The following is a 24530-nucleotide window of genomic DNA, read 5'->3' as shown; positions in this document are numbered from 1 at the left end:
ATACTTCCTGCTGTTACCCACCCGACATGCACGCTACTGTAAAAGGCTGCAGTCCTCAGGACGGGACGTTAAGCCGTGGTCCACTTTTCATTGTACTTGTCGAATTATAAAAGAGCTAGGGGAATTTCTTCGGTACAATGAACCTGTAAATACTGTAAACAGCATCTGTCTTCTCTGTCACGACCGGTGGAAGAAAATCTGCTATAATTGCAAATGACGGGAACATATGCATGGCATGATACTCTCATAACCAATAAATTTGTCTGTTTTTCCATCACAAACTGCTAGGGGGCACTTCAAAACAACACCAATGCACCAAGATGGTACAAAATGTGCAGGACAGATGAACACCTTGATTAGAGAACTGTAGATTTATCTCAATTACTAATTTTGACGCTTGACCAAATCTGCTTTATATACGTATATTCAAGAATAGAGTTAGCTTATTTTGATGACTTTTGGCAGTCTTCTGTCACAACCAGTAGAAGAATAGCTCTACAGTGAGCTCCACCACTGGTCCGAGATTACTAACTTGAAGATATTTCTAGATATGCACATGTAGTGCTGATGTGACCTGAGTGACTTTTGTTCTGCAAAGGATACACACACAAACACACTTTTGTTCTGCAAAGGATACGCACACACACACAGGTCGAAAACTATACAGAAAAGGTACATAGGTACATGTATGCTCGACACTCTGGGCTATACTGTTTTATCTCTTTATTCTCATAATTTGGAGTCACAATTAAAACTGTACAAAATGTTAAGAATACTTGTGTGACTGCCTGTCTGCAAATAATACACACTTTCTTAAAGTTTACATCCATATACAAGACACGGCTGAAAACAAATCAGAAATATTCTGCTGCTGCCTAATTCTCAAAGTTTGACCGATCCAATATTCAATTGCTATCTGCTACATGTATAATCTATTCCTCCATATATGCACTGTATACACTTTTGCCAGCTAACAGGATATATTCAAAGGTACTGTTATGGCTTATCTTTATATTTTGTGTGGCAATGACTAAAACAATGTGAATGTAACAAAAGCAGAGGTCAATTTGAAGCTTTGCTAAGTACTTGACAAGAGCAAGTCCAGTAACTGAAGAAAGTAAGTAGTTTTTACTGACCGAGTCTTGATTGGAAGTACATTAAATTTCAAGGACAGGGATTCAAATGTAAGAAGACATATGGAACAGAAGCTATAATGAGGTCTAACTCTAAGACTATGCAGATATTCGTAGCTGTTGCTAGGCTAAGTGCAAATACACATGCATAGTCAAAGACGACATTATACAACAGCAACTCTATGGTGTACACATGTACATAAAAGCTTTGCACATTTCAGCAATCACATGTATAATATTGTAAAGTCGCAAAATAAAGGAAACACTGAATAATTTGGTAAGTCAAAACCTTCAGAAAAGTGACTAAAATCAGCATTTACGTATTTCATGTGATAATCACTTCAAGGGTACATGTAATGTGCTAGCGTTGTACCGTATGTTTAACATCAACGGCACAACTCAAATGGGAAAAGAAACTATGTAACCAATAACTTCACTTTTTTTCTCGACATTTTAACACTAAACAGTCACACGGCTAAAACACTTTAAAAACGTCTTTTTATGTGCACAAGTTTTCGCTACAATCACACTAGAACTGTGTGGGGAAAGCTATTGCGTCACAATTCATACTACGTACTGTGTATTAAGGTGGGGAAAGGATACAAAAGGGCAATGTTGCTTCAGATAAAAGAAGTAAGAATGTGAATGTATAAATGCTCTACACTGCCATAGTGACAGAACTGTGTATAGATTGTGTATTGTTGAGAAGCCTATAGAGCATTTTCCAGTTCACAAACATCTTATGCAGAAGTTCACAATGCCTAGATACTAGGCTCCATTTCTATCGTGGATTATCTGTGATGTTTTTGTCAATGTTAACACCAGGGGGAAAAGATGTGGGGCACAATCTGCTATAATTGCAAATGTAGGGAACATATGGCAAGATTCTCTCATAATCACTAAATTGAGACGTGTTTTTCCATCACAAACTGATAGGGGGCACTTCAAAACAACCGTACACCAATGCACCAAGATGGTACAAAATGTACAGTACTAGATAAACACCTTGATTAGAGAACTGTACATTTATCTCAATTGCTAATTTTAATGCTTGACCAAATTTACTTCATATACAAGTCAAAAGTTTGTACTTTCAATATTATTCAAGACCTTGGAAAGCTGGTATTTTGAGTAAGTTCCTTGAAGTTAACATTGACAAATTCATTTTCAGACAAGATTGAATACAGCACCCCTGCGAAAGACTGGAAGAACAGAGAGGTACCTACAGAGAGAAGGGTTCATTTGTACAGTTCTGCAACAACACAACCTTCCTATCATGGAAAATTGCTCCATCCGAAGTTTTTATACACTGGTTACATGTTGCACTGAATCATTAAATCATCCTAGACATAAATACATATCAATTACATCTGCTATCATATAGAACTTCATGGTACTGGCAATGGAAAACATGACTTATCTACGTTATCCCCTAAATCTCACTACTTTCAATAGAACAGACAGCAAACACTATAAGATGCTATCCTCACATTATGAAATACAGAATTTTATCGGCATTTCTGTCCATGATTATGCCCTTCTACAATCAATATGAAATTATAATCCGACTTGCAATAAGAATCACGATAATCGTAATACAAAACCGATAAAAGCTAGACAACTCATTCTGATGCTAAAGTTTAAAAACATCAAATTTCCTAGTAATATACATGACAATAGCCTAACGTTCTGATGGACTTCTTTACATAGTAATCTAGTCATAGTTAATAGATGCACAGTGTTCACTTTATACTACATAGCAGATAACAACCTGTCCACATAGACTGCACGAGGGACGGCACATCCACATATATCTGGGATTATTTCTTTTTCTAATACAATGGCGGAGATTTCGAGCAGATACGCCATCCTTTAATATGACGTCTTCACTATTCACATTGCAGAGCCCGCTTCTCTTATAAGATACCATACGAGTCAAGCATGTCTTGAAGGAAGATAATGTGTAAGTGTAATTTTATGTATTACACGCACATAAGCATGCGAGAGCAATATATTAAAACTGATCTGAAAGGTCCGTACAGTAAAATATAAATCACCTTTTCTCCTAGACCACAAAATATATCCATGAACGGTTACAATGGACACAACCCAGGTAGATTGGCATGGCTCTCCGCATAGCAATTTTGTTTCTAACACGACACCACAGGTGAAAATGCTCTCCTTTACAAGTCCGAATATCCAGGTGAGGCTCGATTCTTGGTTCTTTGATCCTTTTCTGTACACAATCTAAGAACAATAAGATGTGTCTTTTGTCATGTCCACAAAAAGCTCTCTCCTTCCTTCATTGAATATTTTTTTTCACCAATGTGCAGTCGTTGTCCTGTACACACCAGAGGCAGATGATATAATTCCTCCACCTTCTTGCAGCTCTGTTTCCGCAATAACTTTTGATGATTTTTTGTTTAGATAGATCTGTCATAACGTCTACTGGAATAAAACTCAAATCCATGGAATCTGTTGTGGCTGCAAGCCTGCCTCGATGTTGTGTCATACCTCCAGGTACTTGGGCAAAGTCGGCGCCAGGAAGGGCTCATTCCACATTCGTTTCAAATCACCCTGGTGGAGGGAGAAAAGTGAGTGTAAGTTACAAACTACAGAAAAGAAAGCTACAATGATGCAGCACCATCACTGTGACACTACTTCATACATACATACATGTAATTGTTAATAAATCATTTACTGTTTGACACAAGTCATTCACGCAAAGTTTTGTAAAAAAAAAAAAGGCAAGCCAATTGCTTAGGATATATCTCAAAGTTTACTAACGCGTACCTGCTTTTATAGATTTAAACTTTTGAATTCTATTCTAACAATTACGTTAGAATAACCAAACGTTGCTGTGACCATGATACCTCTCTTATAACAAAAGAACCATTTTCAAAACTTTAAATCTACTACATCGAAAACTATAATCAACTACTTTTTATTTTTACTGAAATGATACAGTTGTGCCAAACAAAGTAGAATTTGTGGATCAAATTTCATCAAAACATTGCAATTATAGATTCCAACAAGCCACTAGGGGACCCAAAATCTAACTATTTCCAGGTCTCATCAAGACCTTCCTACCCAACTACCAAATATCAAGACAAACCTTCTTGAGTTATGCTGGTCATTACACACACACATACACACACACACAAACGCAACCTCCTTGCCCATGCATAACCTTCTCGGCGAAGGTAATAATAGCGCAAGCTAGAACAAAAATTCAAATGCAGTAGCTTATTTCCTTACTTTTAGGTACGCCATGGTGAGAAGGGGGAGTAGTGTGAATGGTACCAGGTACAGGAGAGCCGGCTGTGCTGCACGGTACACCTCTGATGCTATTGTCGCCGTCAGTAACCCTGCGTACAAGTAAGAAATTACAATTTAGTATCAGCTGAGTATACACCTTAAAACAGGACTCTACGGTACCAGTGGAACAAGTAATAGAAGCTTGCAGGTTGGAGATGGTTGGGTCACATATGCCATTGGAAAAACCTGGCAAGTGTTGCATTAGGAAAGATGCCACAGGGAAAAGATCTTCTGACCATCTCACACAACCACTATCAAATGTCTACTGCTGACAGAAGAGAGAACATAAAGAACTAGAGTTCCACGACCTCATACCTTCGCCAAATGATTTTAACCCTTTATGACTGACGTATTAGGAGTGTCACTCGTCAATTATAAATCATACTAGTTGATCGTCTTCACCCAAATAACAGACGCTGTCCAAAGTATAAGCTTAACAAAGAAAGGTATGCTAACATCATCAATTATGCAAATGAGGTCCTCAGCATAATTTGATTCAACTATGTTCACCTTCACATAACATCCAAATGCCACAACTATGAAATTGCCATCATTTACCTGTATGGAATTAACGTAGTTACTCATTAATCATGCAATTGCATATTTTCTATCTATCAACATCCCTCTCTTCCTCAGTTATGAATGTCACATATTTGAATAGTCATATCATGGAACACAGCAGGTTTTTAAATTGCCTTATCAATTATGCAAATTAGAATCTGATTTGCATAATCATCGTCCAATCATACAAAGTATCACGTCAGCTATCTACATATACCAAAATTCATGACCATCCATAGAGCCCATCTTGAGTTAAAGTATTTTCTCATTAATTATGCAAATGAGGTCCTCATTTGCATAGTTGATATCTATTAACATTTCTCTCTTCCTCAGATACATATGTCACATGTTTGAGAGTCCTACCATGGAATTTGGCGGCTGTATAAACTTTCCTCATTAATTATGCAAATTAGATATTGATTTGCATAATAAGTATCTAATCATGTATATCATCACTCAAGCTATCTACTTACCAAAATTCATGACCATCCATCAAGCCCTTCTTGAGTTATTCCCTTTCAAAGTCTGAACCAAAACCTGCTCCTGCAGTTCCAAAAAAGCCGCTAGGAGGCCAAAACCTATACCATTTACTTTCTGTCCAAAGAGCTATCTACCACAAAAAATCAGTTCCATAGCTTGTTCAGAACATGAGATATCAAAACAGGAAGTTCCGCTGCAGTACCTTAACAAGCCGCTAGGGGACCCAAAATCTAATCATTTCCAAGTCTCATCAAGACCTACCCACCTACCAAATATCAAGACAATCCATCCAAGCCTTCTTGAGTTACGCTGGTGGTTACAAACATACATACATACAAACGCTACCCTCTGCATAACCTTCTCGGCGAAGGTAATTATACTTGATAAAACCTTGCTAATAAAACTAAGAAAACGATGTGTATGCTTGAGCTATGATCCATGATCTATGATCGGAATGCAAATGAAGGACACCAAAATGGCAGTCAACGCATACTTTTGATATAGAAACTTTCAAAGTGAGTGAAAACACTTTGAGGCTTTTAGCTAGGCTAATGCGCTCATGCATCTTTTGGACGCGCTACACTAAAAAACAGAGAAATTAGACGCCCTCTTTTTGCAGCTGGACCCGTTTCTGTGTTACAGTGTTACTGTTGTTTTTTCATGCTACCAGACATTGGCCAGCATGAAAATTTTATTGACTTGCAAAGCTACCAGGTAATTGACAATCCATAGAGCCCATTGGGAGACAGAGATAGAAAAGCAAGCCAAGTTGAATAGTTGACTAAACAGTTTGAGTTGTAGTCAATGCCTAAAAAAACAGCAGTTTTTAGGGCTTAAAATGCTCATCTACCAAAAGGGCAATGAGTTTCCCCGGCACATCATCCACCCCCCCTCCCCCCAAATGTTTGAAGCCCGTCTGTAAATCCTAGCTAAAAGCCTGCTCTATACTTACCTATGAAGTATCCTATAAGAGAGCAGTGAAAGTACGTCAGCTTGTGTACCACGGTCAGGTTGGGGACCAGGGGTTTGGGGGGCTGCTCCTGAACACCATGCTTCTTCTTCCAGTGGTCATACCGCATCACGAAGCACAGCAACAGGCCGGGCATCACCTGCAAGGGACACACAAACATGTATTCTTTATTATTTTATTTTATTTTATCTTATTGGAATTGCAAAGGTGCAATACATGTGGGACACAGGCAGCTATTGCTGATGTCATGACCCACACACATACATGTAATGTAGCTGTTTTTTCCATTTTCGCGCTGATCGCGAAAATGGATATTGAGACGGGATCATATGATGAATGCGTAAACCGACCAACCATGGTACCATGGTACGATCTTGATTAACCCTGCAGCCATGTACTACGTAATAAAATCGTAAGGTGTCGCTTTTGATAGAGTTGTGATACAGTATCGAAAATTACATGCGATCCATGGATCTTGGAAGGTAGTACATTACATCCATTTTTTTATACATGGCCATATTACATCTATACCACAAAACTGAACAAGAAGAAACTAGTTTTGTCAAGAAAATGACAAAAAATTTTACCATGCATAGAGGTTTTACCATTATATACCTATAACGTAGTGTGCCACTATGGCATGTACCACTAGCTCCTCGTGGAAGGTCGTGACGTGTGGATTCGAAGATTGTCGGTTCGAATCCGTCAGGGGAAGTTTTTTTTTTACTTTTTTTTTTCTTTTCAAACATCCGTCTGATGTATACAACGTCTTTATATTATGATCTTAGATCCAAACCATGTCTAATTTTTTTTTTATTGTTCATTATAACGGAAAACACCATTCAATGGATGCTTCTACGTATGGTTGGTTGGTTGGTTGCTTGGTAAATGTACAGCCATAATTTGGACCCGTGCCATGTCATTTATACCTCATGTATGTCATTTCTGCCTTCATTTTCCAAAGGTGTACTATACGTTATAATAAGAATTAAGGGCTAGGGTGATTGAGATCAAGGGTTATAATGACAGATTAAGGGAAAGGGCAACGGATTAGGGGCTGTGGTGATGGATTAATGGATATGCTGACGGATCAAGTGCAAGGCTGACGGATTAAGAGCTATGTTGACAGATTAAGGGTTATATTGACGGATTAAAGGTCATGGTGATGGATTAAGGGTAAGGTGGACGCATTAAGTGAAAGGGTAACGAATTAGGGTCTCTGGTGATGGATTAAGATTTATGATGTCGGATTAAAGTTTATAACCACGGATGTAGGGTGAAGGTGACGGATTAAGAGCTAAAGGGACGGATTAAGGGCTATGGTGACATATCATAGGCAATGCTGAGGGATTAAAGGCTTTCGTGACGGATTAAGGGCAAGGGTGACGGATTAAGGGTTATCCTGTGGGATTTAAGTTTATGTTAACGGATTAAGGGCTAGGGTGACGGATTAAGAATATCACATCCCGTTATAATATACTCCTCAACTAACCACGTGTACATAATCATGTTCATTGAGCGAAAATGGCAGCTTTTTGCAAAAGCACTTGTTTTACTCTTGGCTGGATTGGGGAAAGTTGTGTTAAGTGCCTTTTACTCAATTTGCAAGGACACAAGATTTGTGGCATCAGGGGATTCGAACCAGAGTCCCATGGGTTCTGCCGGGTCTTCTGGGCCGAAAACCCTGCCGTTACGCCACACGACCCCAGGTGTATTCGTTTTCGTTTCATGGCATCCTCATTTGAGGTAAAGCATGATGCTTTTACAAGTAGCTAGTGGTAGTGCAATGCGGCTCCGCTACAGCTCGCGTTTTTGGCCAAGCACACCGGGTCCCCCCCTACTCTTCTCGATAAGTGTGTTGGGTTCTTTTACGTGCAGAGGTTTGACGCTTGAAGCTAATGCCTGAAGCTCCCTCATCCACGGGGCCGCCAGCTTTACGTCACCGTCCAAAATGACGAATGCAATCCCTTACAACATGTCCCAGCTGGAGTTGACCCCTAGGATCGAACTTGGGCCCTAGGATCCACGGAATTTGATCCGAACTTCTGACGATTTTCAGAAGACAGGAAGGAGAAATGCTCTAAGCATTATATTCTTAAAAAACAATTATAAGTATTGACATTATCAGCCACCAATTTTTTGGGTCATATCTTTAAGTTAGTAAAAAAGTAGGGAAATGCTCTAAACAAGATAAGAAGATATAGTCCAATTTAGTTTTTAATCAAAAAGTGCAGAAGAACCTCTTACAATGTCGCCGAGTCCCAACATCGAGAAGTGTCCGTTGTTGTGGTAACTGGAAAAAGAGAAAAGAAAACGTCATATTCTGGTGAGTTATACATTGTACATGTACTCCAAGACTGCGGCAATGAGGAAGCTGCAAATAGGATCAACTTGCTAAAGGCTTAAATATCAGATTAAGTTTTAACCCTCAATTTAATATAGCTTTAGTTAGAACTGTCTACATAAACATCTACATTAGGCCACAACATTTTAATTTCTTGGTTTAACCTTTAAAAAAATGCTAGATTGGAAAATCAACAGGAAAACAGAATCTCAGAGGAGAGTTTGTACTTTGGTGCACACAATTTCAGGGAGTGAACAGGATCAGGTGCAAGTTTTCACCCCAGCCTAGTTCTGTTTCCATGATTTTTTTTGCTTAAATTTTAAAAAAAATCTGTAAACCCAGAAATCAAATTGGTGTGGCCTTAAGTCTAAATGTATGAATCATAGACACTGTATTCATATTTCTCTAGCTGTTGATTCATAATTTTCTTTTCTTTGCATTCATTATAATGCTTGAAGGTGAGTCCCAAGTTCCGACCATTAGAATTCAATTCCCTGTCCACACATGTACAATGTATAACACTAGTCATTTTGTTTGACTCAGACTTACTCATGTTTCAATATGCAAATGGTTCTGTGAATAGACATATTCTGGAGATAATCAAAATAATGGCTTCACTGGAGACATATACACATCATGACCAACAACATTCAAACAAGTTCTCACAAGCTGATATAGAATACAATGTAATGCCATATCGTCCGACGGTCGAAGAAAAAATTGTAACAGCATCGATTCCATCGTCCAAATTCCGTATTTCATTTATACAAGGCACATTCAAAATCATTCGATGGAAGCCTGTGCAATACAACTTCGAAGCCTGGGCAATACGGTAAAATATAGACCGGTCCAGAACGCCTGTATTGAACATTATCCTGGCCCAGGTATGTATATAATTTTTATCTAGCCATGGAGTGTTTGAATGTAAGACATGTTAAGTTGTTAAAACATTGTTGGAGAATATATCATATGTCCCCTTGACACACACACAGTGTGGTGATCTGTAAAATTGAGTACTCGTCTACTCAGACAATGTCTATCCTATCATACAAAAGGAACATTCAAAACTTAACACAGACAAAATACTGCACACACACACCTTGGGAACACTAGTTTTCCAGGTAAGGACAGTTGAGGAGCATCCTTGACAGCCCGAGGCAGGTTCAACTTCTGTGCAACAATTCCAACCTGGAAAAAGATCAAAAGAAGTCAAGTTACATTCCACTTACTGTAAGTGTAAGTATTGGAATTTTCACAGTGGTCAATGTTCATGTTTTTTGCGGTAACCTTGTGAACAAAAAACCACTGCAAAAATGCTTGTTCCGTCTTTTCCTTGCCTACCCATTTGTTTCAGTAGCAAACTTCCACAAACACTACAATTTCTTCCTACCATGAAATGATCGATCAAAACCCTGCAAACTCAAACTCAAATCACAGCCATTTATACAGTACTCCACATCTCCATTAGCTTCAGTCAAAACTTAACAATGGTACATTTACTTACATATACAACCAAATAGTTTTGAAACTTCCTCTATGTGTGAGTGTTCAACACAGATATAGGACCACAATATGAAGTAGAATATACTCTTTCCTGTACGAAAGACTGTATGTAAATTCCTATAAAGTGTTTTAATGATTCAATCAGAAACAGAAGACTATCGGACTTTACCGGATTATCTGCGGGTCTTGTTGCCACCTTTACCATCACGTTGGCATTAAAGATGTATGTAGAGAAAAATACCTGCAAGAACAAATGCATATTAAAACAAACATTCTTTAAGCACCTTCATTTCAACATCTATGCTACCTTCATTGCCTAAGAATCTTACAAATCCACAATTTCCCAAATAATAAAAAGGTTATGACGAAATATCTTCAAGAATTGGTAGACATGCCTCAATTTCTTTCTCAATAATGCATTTTTCCCCATTTTGCACACATAATGTAACCAAGCTGTTGAAGTGAATGCTGACAGACTCACCCAAAAGACATCATAAATAAGCAGTCCCGACAACAGCAGAGTGGACACCTTCAGGCTGGGAAGACGGACAAATGCTATCATGGCCACGCACAGGCCCATAGCCAGGGCTGTAAAACAAACAAACAAACAAACAAACAAACAACAACATTAATACAAAAGTACAGTCAAACCTGGATTCGGCAACCAGAAAAATGGGTCTGAGGACAGGGTGGGGTTAGCTACGTAAAAATAAACGGGACTGTTTCAATGTGGCTTGTTGCCCGACCAGACTTGAATGTACTATCAGGTGGCATGACTACATATACAAAGGACATTAGCACTAAAAAAAAATGACATCAACAAAAACAGTACTATCAGGTGTAGTACTGACCCTGTTATATGCAAGCACGAGATAGGTAATTTACAACAATGCATAAAACAGCAGCATCAAAAAGTTACTTCTTGTTGAGCTACTAGTATGATTTTGCAAACATGTAAACTAAGTTTTTACACAACATGCATTTTGACTACCACTCATTTACCTCGACCAACATAAGAAGACACTTAAACATCACGTCAGAACAACACACAAATTATGGATTTTGTGGTACCTTCTGTGGCATAAGTGGACTTTTTATTTACATGCTCCACCATTTTATGCTTCTTTCTGAGCTAAAACTAAATATGAACATTACTTCTGAATCAAAATATTCAACAATTTACCAAACATACTCGTAATCAATTATCCATTAATTGATGGCTGCACCAGAAAATGCTTTTCATGCAGAGAAAAAATGCTTCTGTCCAAGAGGTATTGCTAAAAGAAAAAAGCGAGGACCTACCATCCATAAGTAGCCAATGTCCAGTGAAGATCCATATAAATACTATCCCCATGGAAATGGCAAACGACATCAGTTCTGCGGCCGTGAATCTGCCACAGCATCCAAACGATATCCTGAATAAAGAAAATACATTTTATTCGAATGTCAAACATTTGGATTCTGGGCTGTTCCATTTCAAGATCTCAGGAGGGGTGTTCAGGTCCTTTTTTTTGTCATGCATCATTTTCAATTTTCAATCTCATAATGCATCAAACAGTTGTTTGTGGCCTATGACTGAGTAGAAAAGAAATCATCTTTCTTTCACAAAAACTAATACAAGTATCAGTAAATACATAATGAGGATATTTGCTCTAGAATCAAATGCAAAGACTGCAAAATTAAGGGAAAAGTTGTACTCACTTGGTTCCACTTGAGCAGGGGCGTATGAGGTACTGACACATGGGAAGGAGCAGGAATGCAAATGCCACTGTGGCTAAAACTGGAACAAACAAAAACAAACATATTAGGGGTGGATACCGGTTCACTGGACCTCATTCGGACCTTTATAACATCCAAGAACCGAGTCCAAAAAACCTGAAAGCCTAAAACCTGAGTCCAAAAAAAACCCTGAACAAAGTACAAATACATGTATATGTTTCTATTTTGTTTGATAAAAAGTGTTTTGAGTCTCCCCTCTGACAAAAAAGGCATTTAAGATTAGTGTAACATTCAAATCTCAAACACTGGTTTATCTTGAAAGTCTTCTGACCAAGAAACTTTTTTAGTCGTGCGTGTCAGTATTCATTCTCTATGCTTAATACTGGTCTAATTAAACAAAACATCAACTGGACAGGATCAGGTCCAGGTTCAGGTCCGGACCTGAACCTAAATCTCTGGACCTAAACCTGGACTTGGACCTTATTAAGCCAAACCGGTATCCACCCCTTATTATTATTATCATTATCTCTACCTCATCATCACCTCTTCGCATATACAAGACTCTAACCTACATGTAAGTATCGTCAGCAAAACTGAATGATTAAACCTGGAAGCTACCAGGAAAATGTGAAGTTGAATGAGTTATTACAGACATGTTATTATGTCATTAATGCAAATTCATAGCCCTGGCTCTTCCTGGTTCAACTAACCAGTATGACTATGAATCATGATGTCATCTACAAAGTTGAAACACATGATTTTGTTTAACAAAGTGTGAAATGTACCCCGTTACTGAAGCAAGCAGAACACAGTATTTCGTTTTAAGAGATTTACATGGCTACGAAAAGATCCTTACACCATTACATTCATCTGTTTTTCTAACAAAAGAATAAAGGTCTGGGACAAGAGAACTCACCGGCTGTACATAGTGCAAAGACCACCTGCATGGAGTCGAAGAAGAAGAACATGACGAGGAGAGACACGGAGGCTCCGATGGGCAGGAACATGGCCTGGGTGGAGTCGATGGTCTGCACGCCTGAAATCGAGAACGGACCTTAATCCGTTAGGGACCAGTTTAGTCTGGTTTACAAGTCCCACCCCACAATAAGAAATACAAACACACTAATTTACATCCGAAAATAATTTCATCAGGTTGGTAGAACATAGGATATTGGAGTATACATTTTACACAACCTGTGACAGACACCGAAATGTCAGCAGGTAAGAAGTCACTGGTTGTGTGAAAAGAAAACTCCAATATCCTACACTGATTTACAACATAACCAGTGTTCTTGCCAGGCCTTTTCAGCATAGTGGCCCCCGATGCTGTGATCTGGACACCCGATGCTGTGATCTGACCCCGATGCTGTGTTTCAATGAGCATAGGGGTGTTTCTTTCTGGGAAGAACCTTCATAAGTCTTATAAAAAGTTCATATTTGGCTTTAGAATGATGATATGACCGAGGAAAAACTTAACTTCACAAAATTTATCCCTCAAAATGCAGGAAATAGTGTATTATTTGGATATGAATTTCAAAATTTTGTGCGGTAAGATGCCAGACTCCCAACCGTTATCACGTCATTGGCAATCTGCGAGTGACTTGCGCCGTGCAAAGTTGGCCTTCTGTACCTGACCCCTACGCTGTGAAAAGATACTGGTGAGAACACTGATAACTCTCTCTCTCTCTCTATCCAATTTAACGTCTTTTGTTCCCCATCATCTGGGGGTTAGACGTGCTTGCACATTGATGGGAAAGCCCGAGAACTCCTCATCAAGTGCAAGTCCTTTTTTGTAGCAAGAGTTTTTACGGCTGGATGCCCTTCCTAACGCCAACCCAAACCCTACTGCTGGGCTTAGGACATGGGAAATGTATGTTAAGTGCCTTTCCCAACGGCACAACGTCTGGGTGCATGTCCGGACATGTCTGGGTACTCCACTGGGGATTGAACCTGGGTCTTATTGGTTCATAGCCGGATGCTCTGCCACTGTGCTACACAGACGCCACACTGATAACATTCATGAAATTGATAAAAATGCATTTTTCGTATTAGTTTAACATTTCAAAATTGACAATGGAAACTAACAACATGTGCTCCCAAACCATGAGTGGGACAAAAGCTGGAGACATCCCTGGTACTGAAACAACAATGTTTCTAACAAGGAACTAAAAAAAAAAGTCAGAGAATTTAAGGAACATACCATTTTCATTTTGTTTATTGGCAGGTGTTGTCCCTGTGGAAAGAAGACCATCCTGGTCTTTTTCTTGGTTCTCTTCCTGGTCCATGTTCAGAGACCTGTGTGTCAATCAATCAAATCAAATAAGATAAGACTTTACATAAAGTTACATGTAGATAGAAGGTGTTTACACTAAGGCCACACCAATTTAGTTTCTTGGTTAACAGATTTTAAAAAAAACGCTAGATTGGAAAATCAACATGAAACAGAATCTCAGAGGAAAGTTTGTACTTTGGTGCCCAGAATTTCAGTGAGTGAACATGGTCAGGTGCAAGTTTTCACCCCAGCCTTCTGTTTTCATGATTTTTGTTGTTGCTAGAATTGAAAAAAAAAATCTGTTAACCAAGAAACTAAATTGATGTGGACTAATGGCAGTAATGCGACTATGATGTGAGTATTCTCTGTGCCATGCTGAATCAGTGCTCAAAATACTTTTACTTCTATGTTCTGCAGCATCTGACTTTGTGGCATTGAATGCATGGCAAGTGGAAGTCCCCAAGGTCTGTCCACCATAGCTACATGTAGAGTTAAAACTGAAGGATTTTTCGGCAACATCTGGACTACCATCAGAATCAATACTTAAAATTTGTATCATATCATAAGACTAGTTTGGGAAAATATTTGGTGCCTCATAATGTGTACAGACAAAAAAACAACAATTTGAAACCTAATGCTGAAAGTGTATATAGACACAATGGCATGGAGAGTTACGCTATATACTATAATATGTCCACTTCATACCAAGCCCCGCAGTATTTGCAGGTCACAAATTAAACAGCCAGCAAACAAGGTCATATAACAATACTATTAACCCTGGGTAGTGTATTGAATGTGCACTGCAATGACACAGGGAACACAATGACACTGGAAATGGCATCTTAGTAAACAAAATTATTTGGACAACAGCTTGTGAAAAATCAATTTTATGCAAATTTCTGAAAGATATTTCTTACTGAAGTAAAACTTAAACTTCTCCCTGCTGCCAAACCAATAAGGGTGTGGGCGCCAAATGGCTACTTCAGAGTGCTAAGGTAAAGAAGATCCTGCACAATTTCAATTTGTTCAATACATGTATCTTAACTTGCAATCTTCAATTTTTTTCCGCACTTTGGAATTTGGAGGAAGGTATATAGAGCCCTGCTATAACTCAAGACACGATAAGAAAAGTATGATCAAGAAATTATGATGGAGGTCTGACCTGAAGCTGCCGTAGACGATGAGAAGTATGGAGATGAGAAAGGTGGACACCCGCGATGAGTCCACCAGCGAGTACGCCCTGTAATAATGATAAAAAACACATTTGTCATATGCAGATAATAGTTCAAGACTTAGTAAACATGATACATAATAAGGCCATCCTATCTCCATAATTCATTAATTTATTACAATAACAGAATTTGTACACGCTAGGTAAAAAAACTCCCCGTAAAAACATTTACCTGAGCAATGTAATAGTTTGTATTGTATATCGTCGAGTTAACCCTTTATTATAGCCTCCGGCTAGTTGGGTAGCCCTTGCTGTATGTCTTTTCATTCAGCATAATAAATCAAATCAGATCAATAGAGATGGTACAGGGCAGGATACAATGTTGCAACCCAAAACTGGCTGTTTTCATTGGCTAGTACATGCAAATGAGATAACCTGATTAAATCTAAAAGGCAAGTGAGCTAAAGAACAAAAAAAAACATTCATGGTAGAAAGGATATTTGGAGTTAGTGTTAAAAGTTAGTGTTAAAAGAAACTCCAAATATCCTATGTTCTTAACTAATCTGGTGAAATTGATCATGAGAAAATGTCAAGAAAATTAAGAATACTAGAGTTCCACGAACACATTATCTTCGCCAAATAATCAAGGCTTATTATGGATAGCGATTAGTATTTACATGCTTATCACCCCCTGCAAATTTGATCATGCACCGTACCATTTGGAAGTTATGATGGGGCGAATGAGTCCAGTCTAGATATCATTTGATGGTACAGGACTAGTGTATGTGTCTAGTGTGCTGATATGTGTTATAACAGGTTATGAAAAAATATGAGTATGTTGATATTATATGGGCCACAAAGGTTCAATATTGCAGTGTTGCAAGTTGAAAGTGATAATGAAATGGTACAGGCAATACAGATGAATCAATTAATCTTTATTCCATATCATACACATTTTGAAAGGCTTAGTACGTGTGACATTTCTAGCTAGCAGTGGTGCAGTTTTGGTGCAGTGTACTCTCCAAGCAGAGGAGTGGGTCTGGCTGTTTTTTGATGTGTTTTTTGGTAAAAAAAACAGCTAAACCCACACACGTTAAAAACCAGCTGGACCCACACCTCTGCTTGGAGAATAGTGGGTGTCCCATTTGTTTATTTTTCTGACCTACATGTACGTTTATGCAAGGCCATCTGACCTGACACTGCCCCATGTCCCATTATGAAATACAGCGGGTCAACAAAGTTTCCTTACTAATTATGCAAATTAGCTACTGATTTGCATAATCAGTCATTGATTATGTAAAGTACCATCTCAGCTCTCTACATACCAAACATCACGACATTCTGTCGACCCTTTCTCAAGTTATACATGCCCGAATGTTAAAACAAAAACACCCACTTCAGTTCTAAACAAGCCGCTAGGGGGCCCAAATTTACAGAACTTACTTCCTGCGGCATGAAGTATCTACCATACAAAAATCATAACCATAGCACTTTCAGAAAATATGCCCCAAAATTTGAAGCTCCGCTACAGTACCTTAGGTAACCGCTAGAAGGCCCATTATCGAACTTGACCTTCCTTTCTGTAAACCCTACCCATCCACTAAATATCATACAGATCTATCAACAGCTTCTCGAGTTATGCTGGCGACATACAAATACACATCCACACAAAGCCTGCTGCAATACCGACGGAAAATGCCAGGGGAACCATTTTTGAACTTGACCTCCGTTTCCACAACATCTACACACCTACAAAAAATCATGAAGATCCATCAACGTTTCCGTCACTTTTTTTGCCTACATACAATCACAAAAAAGTTAAAAGGCCGCTGCAGTACTGTTAAATAACGCAAGGTGAACCATTTTCGAACTTGACCTTCCTTTGCACAGCCACTACACACTTATCAAAAATCATAAAGATTCATTGAAGCTTTCTTGAGTTATGCTCCTGACATACATACAGACCCACCTAACAGATTTTTCAACCGAAAACATAATCTTCTCCGAGTACAAGTACTCGGCGAAGATAATTAGAATTAAGGTCTCTCTATTGTGCATGAACAATTTATGCACAATAGAAATACCTTAATTCTTATTCTTAATTTGCTGGAGATATTTTCTCATGATCAGTTGAGTACAGCATTTATGTTGCATGCTGAGATATCGATGTAGAATTAGATTTTTGTTTGGCCCCGAATGGCAGTGGTTTTACTCGCCAAACCTTGCATTTCTTATGACCAATTTATTTAATAAGATAATGTTCCAACATAATTGTTTCAAAATACAGTAACTCATACTAATATAGCTATTTGTCTGGCATTCATCTAGTAACAATATGATTCCAGTAGCACCTTTCCAATTTCTATCTCTTTTCAAGTAGTTCTATAACCCTGAACTACAAACAGACCCATCACAAGACACTGAAAGTGAAAATCTGTTCTAACTTTGCTTTGTCCATACTTTTGTGAGAGGACACCAATTTTTTCTAGCTCTCCCCTTTTCCTTTTTTTATGTTATGCCTATTTCATAATATATAATGATGCATGCACATATCATATGCATTTCCAATCCCATTACAAAACACCACATGGGCCCAACTGAAAGTAATACATAATGTTTTCCAGCTGAGGGAAGCTTTGGTCTGACCTAAATCTATGATTATACCACAGCGTACTATTTTCTACATCTTCAACTTTCTCTGCAGCTAGAAAACCGCATGTGGCAACTAAAGCATGAATGTTAAGAAATTGTTTTATGAATTGTGGAACTAGGGTTATACAAAATATTAAATTCAAACCTTTAAAATCTTTCCTTAAAAAGTGAGTCACTCTCTTAAAGGTCAAAAGCTAACCTACAAGAAGTCAGAGTTCAGTTGACTGGGTATCCACACAGTGAATATTAGTTTAATCATTCCTATCTAAAGTAAACAACTAGGGATACAGGGAAATCATGTTTAATGAGTGACAAAACTTCCTGGGGAGACTGTACAGACAAGAGAATGTGTGTGACACCACGTACCAACTCTACGGTTGGTCTCGAGACATGAAGTTACATGTAGATGCAGAGTCTTACAGTAACTCAGTCCAACCACTCAACTAATTCTAGACACCAAAGCAAACAGTCTAAAGTCAAACCTCAAGACTTTGCTGGTATGACTTAATTCAAATTACTGTAAATGCATTTAAGTTTGCATGGTTTTCATTTCGCGCCAAGCGAAAATGGAGTGTTCAGGGTGGTTTTAAGTTCGCGGCAGCGTTACAGTCACATACCACTACAGTATCAGACAAAAATGTTTGCGGGGGTGAAACCGCGGTGAAACGGTCGCCGCGAAAACCGTGAACATAAAACCACCTGGAACATTTCTGCATTTACAGTATTTGATTGATTGTTTGGATGGTAACTACACTGTATCAGAAAAGCCAATCGCAACTCAAGAAGTGTGTGGTGCCAATACTACTACTAGTACCAGGCGTTTGGCACTGGATTGAGACTGAGAGGGCACAGGTTTGATTTTAAGTATTCTTGGCCAGACATTGTGTCCTTGGGAAAGGCACTCAAAAGTTGAATGACCTTCCTTTCCTCTGGGAGGTATAAAGGTGCATGTGGGAAAGGGGCTTTTAATATTGAATATGGTATGCCTGTAACTTGTAACTGCTCCTTCGTCCTCAAAAATGCTACATTTAGGACCTTTAGCATGTTTCCTTTTACCCTTCGTTTCATTTCAAGGCATCCTCATCCTCTTTATTTTATGAAAGTCAAAAGAAACAAATGAAGATTAAACTTCTTTTTTTTCTAAAGCCAGGAAGTATTGAAGTCAAGCACTAACTGTTCATGTTTATGTACATAGCATGTTTTGTATATGGAAAAATAGTGACTACTTAATTTAAGAATTGTCCTATTGCTAAATATGATATGCATTATTATTGAGAACCCTGTCCATAAATTACCCCAAGGCCATACATGTATTTTACACTTTTTAAAAGACCATTGTCACGTTACATTATTCACCATATAATATAATATAATATAATATCAGGTGTATTTGCAGCCAGTGCCACAGGCCGGTACCCAATGTGTAGGGTAATGAGGCTGTTTAACGTGTTCTATGGACACAATAAATTATGTAAATAAAATGTATGTGCACAATCATAAATGCTGAACCTCAAAGGTTTTTTTCCAGTAAAAGAAAACTGATCCAAACTTAGAAGTTTAGCTGTAGGCCTTCACTAAGCCCATTTACGACTGTATATTCATTCTCGATTCTCATTTGCATACGATCAGTTACATTGTTTAAGTCTGGTAATATTATGACAACATAATTGCTTGGGTATCCGGTGGCTTTCAGACATGTGAAAAAAAGATTCTGGAGTGCTCTAAACCCACAACAAATAGTGAAATGGGTTATGCTAAATGTGTTACATCAACCCAAAATTTACTCTAACAGCATTACCTTGAAATGCAATCAGTGGTTTTCTTTCTGCGTTTTTCGCAGTGAACTATCCACCCCGAAATATATGTTATCATGTATATCATGACACTGTGAAAATGTAATTTGTAATGATTTTGTTTCCAAGTGTTACTGAAAACTTCAGAACTGTTTGAAAATCAAACTTAAACACATCGAAAATCTCCTTTCCTGACACAAACTCGTTGCCAAAATAAACGAATTGACAGTATACTGGAAGAGGACTACATTTAGTAATTTAGTATCTTAACATTTGTCTCTCGTGGGTAGCAAAATCTACCGAATTGGTCACAAAAACATGCATGGTGTTTTTCATTAGCTACTACTACTACCTAGTAAGTTATAATGCGGCTTCACTATTGCTCGCGTATTCAACCAAGCACACCGGGTCACCCTTACTCTTCTTAATCAGTGTGTTGGGTTCTTTTATGTGCTGAGATTTGATGCTTGGGGCTAACACCTTAAGCCCCCTCATAGTCATACACGGAGCCACAGGCTTTACGTCCCCATCCGATAGAACAATGCGACTTTTTTCCAGTCGTGTCCAGACCCAGGCACGAACCCAGGCTGTTAGCCAAACAGAATTTGAACCAATTTGGCTAGCGGACAAAAAGAAAACCTGACAAAATAAATAAGTACGATAAAAACATGTAAAAAACATCCAAAACCAGCTGGAGCCTTAACCTAGATGCTTGAAGAATATGAAATGGCTACACTGTGACGAAGCAACAGTTAAAGTTCAACAATGGTACATGCATTATGGTAGAGTTTGTTATTTTGTACAAATTGCCTACAAACTGTGAAGTAATATGGTATGTGATAGCACAAATCAATTTGATTTTCTGGTAGAAATAATTAATACCCACGGGACATAGCCTCTTCCACAAATAATCCTTCCTAAATCTTCCTAGACCACCATGAAAATCTTGATATCACAAAAACTATCCTCCCGGGACGCCACTTATACAGACAAAACAGCATCTATCTTTTCAATTAAACTACCATGGAAGCTTTTCTTAATATCATCAGTCTACAATCCTTAACAATTATTGAATCTCATTTTTTATTCAAAATATGCAGCTGTTACAAGCTACATAATATACATTTGTATGTATGACTCTGAACTGCTCAGTTGTAAAATTTGATGAATATTTTACTTCATGATGGTACATGTAGGAAGTATCCGGGCATTTAGTTATAGCATAGATTTTGTACTAGAGCTAGTATATTTTGGATACAGTATGTCATGGATATTACACAGCAACGTTTAAGGAAGTAAAGAAAAACACAATTGTGACACTTACTTAATGATTAAATAGCACCATGACTTTTAAATGAATAAATGGATATGTAATGTATGCAAGTACAATATACTATTTCCATCGCAAACTTCACGATCTATGGAAGGTTTTAGATGTTTTAGAACAAAAAGGAGAATATAAGCAAGATATATGTTTTTGGAGTCAGGAACTGATTCCCGACGTTTAGGCTTTTGTGGACTTGAACCCAAATGCTTTTACAAGTACACTTCAGGTCTAGTGAATATGCAGCACTACCCACACATCATGCTGATTAGGACTGTAGTATGTGCGAGATCAGAACTGTTGATGGTATGAATATGATACGAAGTTTGAACACATTACATGTTAACAATAAATTTTACACATCCATTCACATTCAATGTCAACCCATGGCGCGTACTTGCCAGGGCTCGAAATTCTTTTTTGGCAATAGGTGCACTGGTGCACTCAACCAAAAAAATTTGGTTCACAGAAACATTTTTGGGTGCACCACATAAAATGATGTTGAATATCAACAAAACATAAGTTTGACGCTACTGCCTCTCTTAAGAACTTAATCTGTAATTCTATCCATATTTCAAATTTCAACCGAGCAATACATCAAGTAAAGTACAACAAAATGTTATATTGCTTTTTGTAATACTTATATTTCAAGAATATTCTGTATGCTAGTGTACAAGAGAACTGTGACCCTATAGAGTACAAAAGGTATGTAAGTGCACCAGTGCACCCACAGTCAAATATTAGGTGCACAGCTCCAATTTTGGGTGCACACAGGTGCACATGCACCCACCATTTCGAGCCCTGCTTGCAAACACCATGCCATGAGTTTACAGCAGCTACATGTACAGTGCCGTACATACAGTTATTTTTATTCCTCCTTCTGTAAAGCTCTAATACAATCATCATAACAAAGGTTTTGATAATCAGTTTATCCATAAGGTGCTTATCCCATAGGAGGCCCCTCTGTGTTATTTGATGGAGCCAAACAGATTATAAGGGGAACAAAAGGTGATGTATTATCATATGTAGCAGCTGCAGTCTGTGTACTCAGAGGAACAAAGACCATGTCCTTCCCTTACCGTTATTCAACTCATGTGTTTTTCTGGGGGACAGATGGAAAATACAACAAAGGAATTTTTGACCACTCATCATTCAAGTCAATAGACCAAATGCATATCTTAAACATTTTACATGTAAATGAAAAGATGGGAGAAAATGAGAAATAAATGTTACTGAGGTGATCTGAGGATAAGAAAATATGAAAAATACCCACAATCTTAAAATCTGATACTGATATTGAACAACGGAATAAACCCAAAGATTTGGAGTTGAACGCAACAAGACCGAACCGACGCTACATGTATTCTTCCTTATATCGTTGACCAGCGCAATGGTATGAAAACTTAAAAATATTTGTTTGTGAAATGTTTGTTTTGGTCTTAACTACAGTGGCCCTAGGGCAAATGAATTGGAGGGGAACAAGGTCAGAACAAGTTGTGTGAGGGTCTAGATAAATGTCCAACTCCAAGGACTCATTTCACTCAAGGAGATCTCAAGATTTTCTACCATATTTTAACCAGTATAGAAAGATTCTGATATATCACAAAACCTACACATTAGAAAAAAGTGGGACTTTTTGTCTTTCACTGTCTTGGAAAAAGAAGTCGAATCAAACAATTTTTTAAAAAGAATCTAGAGTCAATATTTAGACTAGAGTAGTCACATGATACCCTGTCTGTCCATTTCATGTACTTGAAATAATCTTCAGGCCAGATTTTTCAATTAATTCATCATTTTTGATAAATTTTGGATACTTCAGAGGTACACAAAATTGTCATGCAACTGTGGATTAAGGTTGTGCAAATGAAAAGTGCCCAATCAAAGATTTGAACAACCATCTTTAAAGCTGCAACAAATACCTTATAGCAACCTCTAAAAACATGGTGGAAAGTACATACATTTGAAATTTACAATAAAACTTTCTGAAAAGTATCAAACCTGACCATGAAAGTCCATGAAGAATGAAAAAAAAAATATTTGAGTTTTCTTTTTTCTAGTGACTAATGACTTATCTAACAAAATTTGAATACTAGAGGATTTATTGAAATTATATTATCACATGCGGAGGGAACCATTTGCACATAATATTCTATTGCTGACAGAAAAACATTTAAGATTGATCCTTCCTGACAGCAAGAAGAGATAACTTAATTTTCATACAGATAACCTACTTTCACTACCATAATGATCATAGTGATTGTGTCTGTGAAGACAGAAAATATCATTTTCAATAAAAGTCTCTTCTCTTTAATATGTTTACACAGTCTGAAAGACAAACTCCTGTGAAACTGAACGCTCAATGAGAAATTAATTTGCACATTTAAAAGGCATGTAAACAAAACACACATACACCCAAGAAAACACTTGAATAAACATTGGCCGCTGCAAATGCATATTCCAACTCCTTTTATGGTAAATCATGGTTTTGTGGTTATAAAAAACTGTCACAAGTGAAAGATATCTGGATAAGGGGTTGATATTAAGCTAATTTTGGTGTTAATATATACAAAGAGATTTGAACATACATGCAACGTTATATATGACGATCTCTGTATTGTTAAATAAGGCAGGTACTTACCAGTCATAATTCGTATCCGACATCTTCCCTATCTATACAGTTCCTCACAGAATGGGTTGTAAGAGTTTTGGCCGCTATAAAACCGTGGTCATCTGCTCATGTGGAGGTTCCGAGACACAAAGTCGGGACAAAATGTCACGGAAAAAAAATGGCCGGACCTTCCCTTCGTCCCCGGCCTCTCTATCGTCTGCAGAATTCGCGGATTTTCCGAGTCGAATCTCTGCACCAAGAACCTCGTTAGAGCTATTTTTCTCCTCTAAATCGACGGATGAACTTCTGTGGCATCTTCTGCAGCTGTCCAGTTACATGATTTGTGCAAAATACAACGCAAAAATCTCTCTTTTTACGTCAGGGTTCAGACCAGAATCAGATCTCGGAGCACCGCTTTGTTTTTGTCAGCCATGGAACCTGCTCACGTGATCATCCGCACAGAAAGTAGTTCCACAATTTCAACCATGTGTATCACGTATCTTTCCGTCCAACCTCCCCCAAAAAACCCAATTCTTTATTTAGATATGCATTTAAATTTATATTTCCAATAAACATGTCCGATTATTGCTTGAAATTAAAATAAAGGCACATATTAGGGTGAAAGGTCATAGAATGTCAGAGGTTACCGCAGGCGCATTACATCTCGCAAGGGTATAAATAA

General features: G+C 38.0%; 1 protein-coding gene across 2 annotated transcripts; it reads right to left on the bottom strand.

Moving 5' to 3' along the window:
- Positions 1 to 708: 708 nt before the first annotated feature.
- LOC136449082 (signal peptide peptidase-like 3) lies at positions 709 to 24309 on the bottom strand. Of its 2 annotated transcripts, none has more exons than XM_066448897.1 (13): positions 23879 to 24309; positions 15463 to 15540; positions 14229 to 14323; positions 12945 to 13082; positions 12011 to 12089; positions 11612 to 11724; positions 10791 to 10897; positions 10479 to 10550; positions 9906 to 9994; positions 8710 to 8755; positions 6445 to 6601; positions 4392 to 4501; positions 709 to 3710 (listed from the first exon to the last, which is right to left on the bottom strand). In XM_066448897.1, exons 1-13 carry the CDS (start codon positions 23899 to 23901, stop codon positions 3642 to 3644), a joined length of 1176 nt encoding a protein of 391 aa, XP_066304994.1. In that variant the 5' UTR covers positions 23902 to 24309; the 3' UTR covers positions 709 to 3641. The 2 variants fall into 2 exon arrangements, with proteins under 2 accessions (XP_066304994.1, XP_066305001.1); XM_066448904.1 differs by having other exon boundaries at positions 12945 to 13064.
- Between the last annotated feature and the right edge of the window lie 221 nt (positions 24310 to 24530).

This window comes from Branchiostoma lanceolatum, chromosome 1, assembly GCF_035083965.1.
Source record: "Branchiostoma lanceolatum isolate klBraLanc5 chromosome 1, klBraLanc5.hap2, whole genome shotgun sequence".
Lineage (NCBI taxonomy): Eukaryota > Metazoa > Chordata > Leptocardii > Amphioxiformes > Branchiostomatidae > Branchiostoma > Branchiostoma lanceolatum.
Note: the sequence above shows the minus strand (reverse complement) of the source record. Positions and strands in the feature narration are given on the sequence as shown.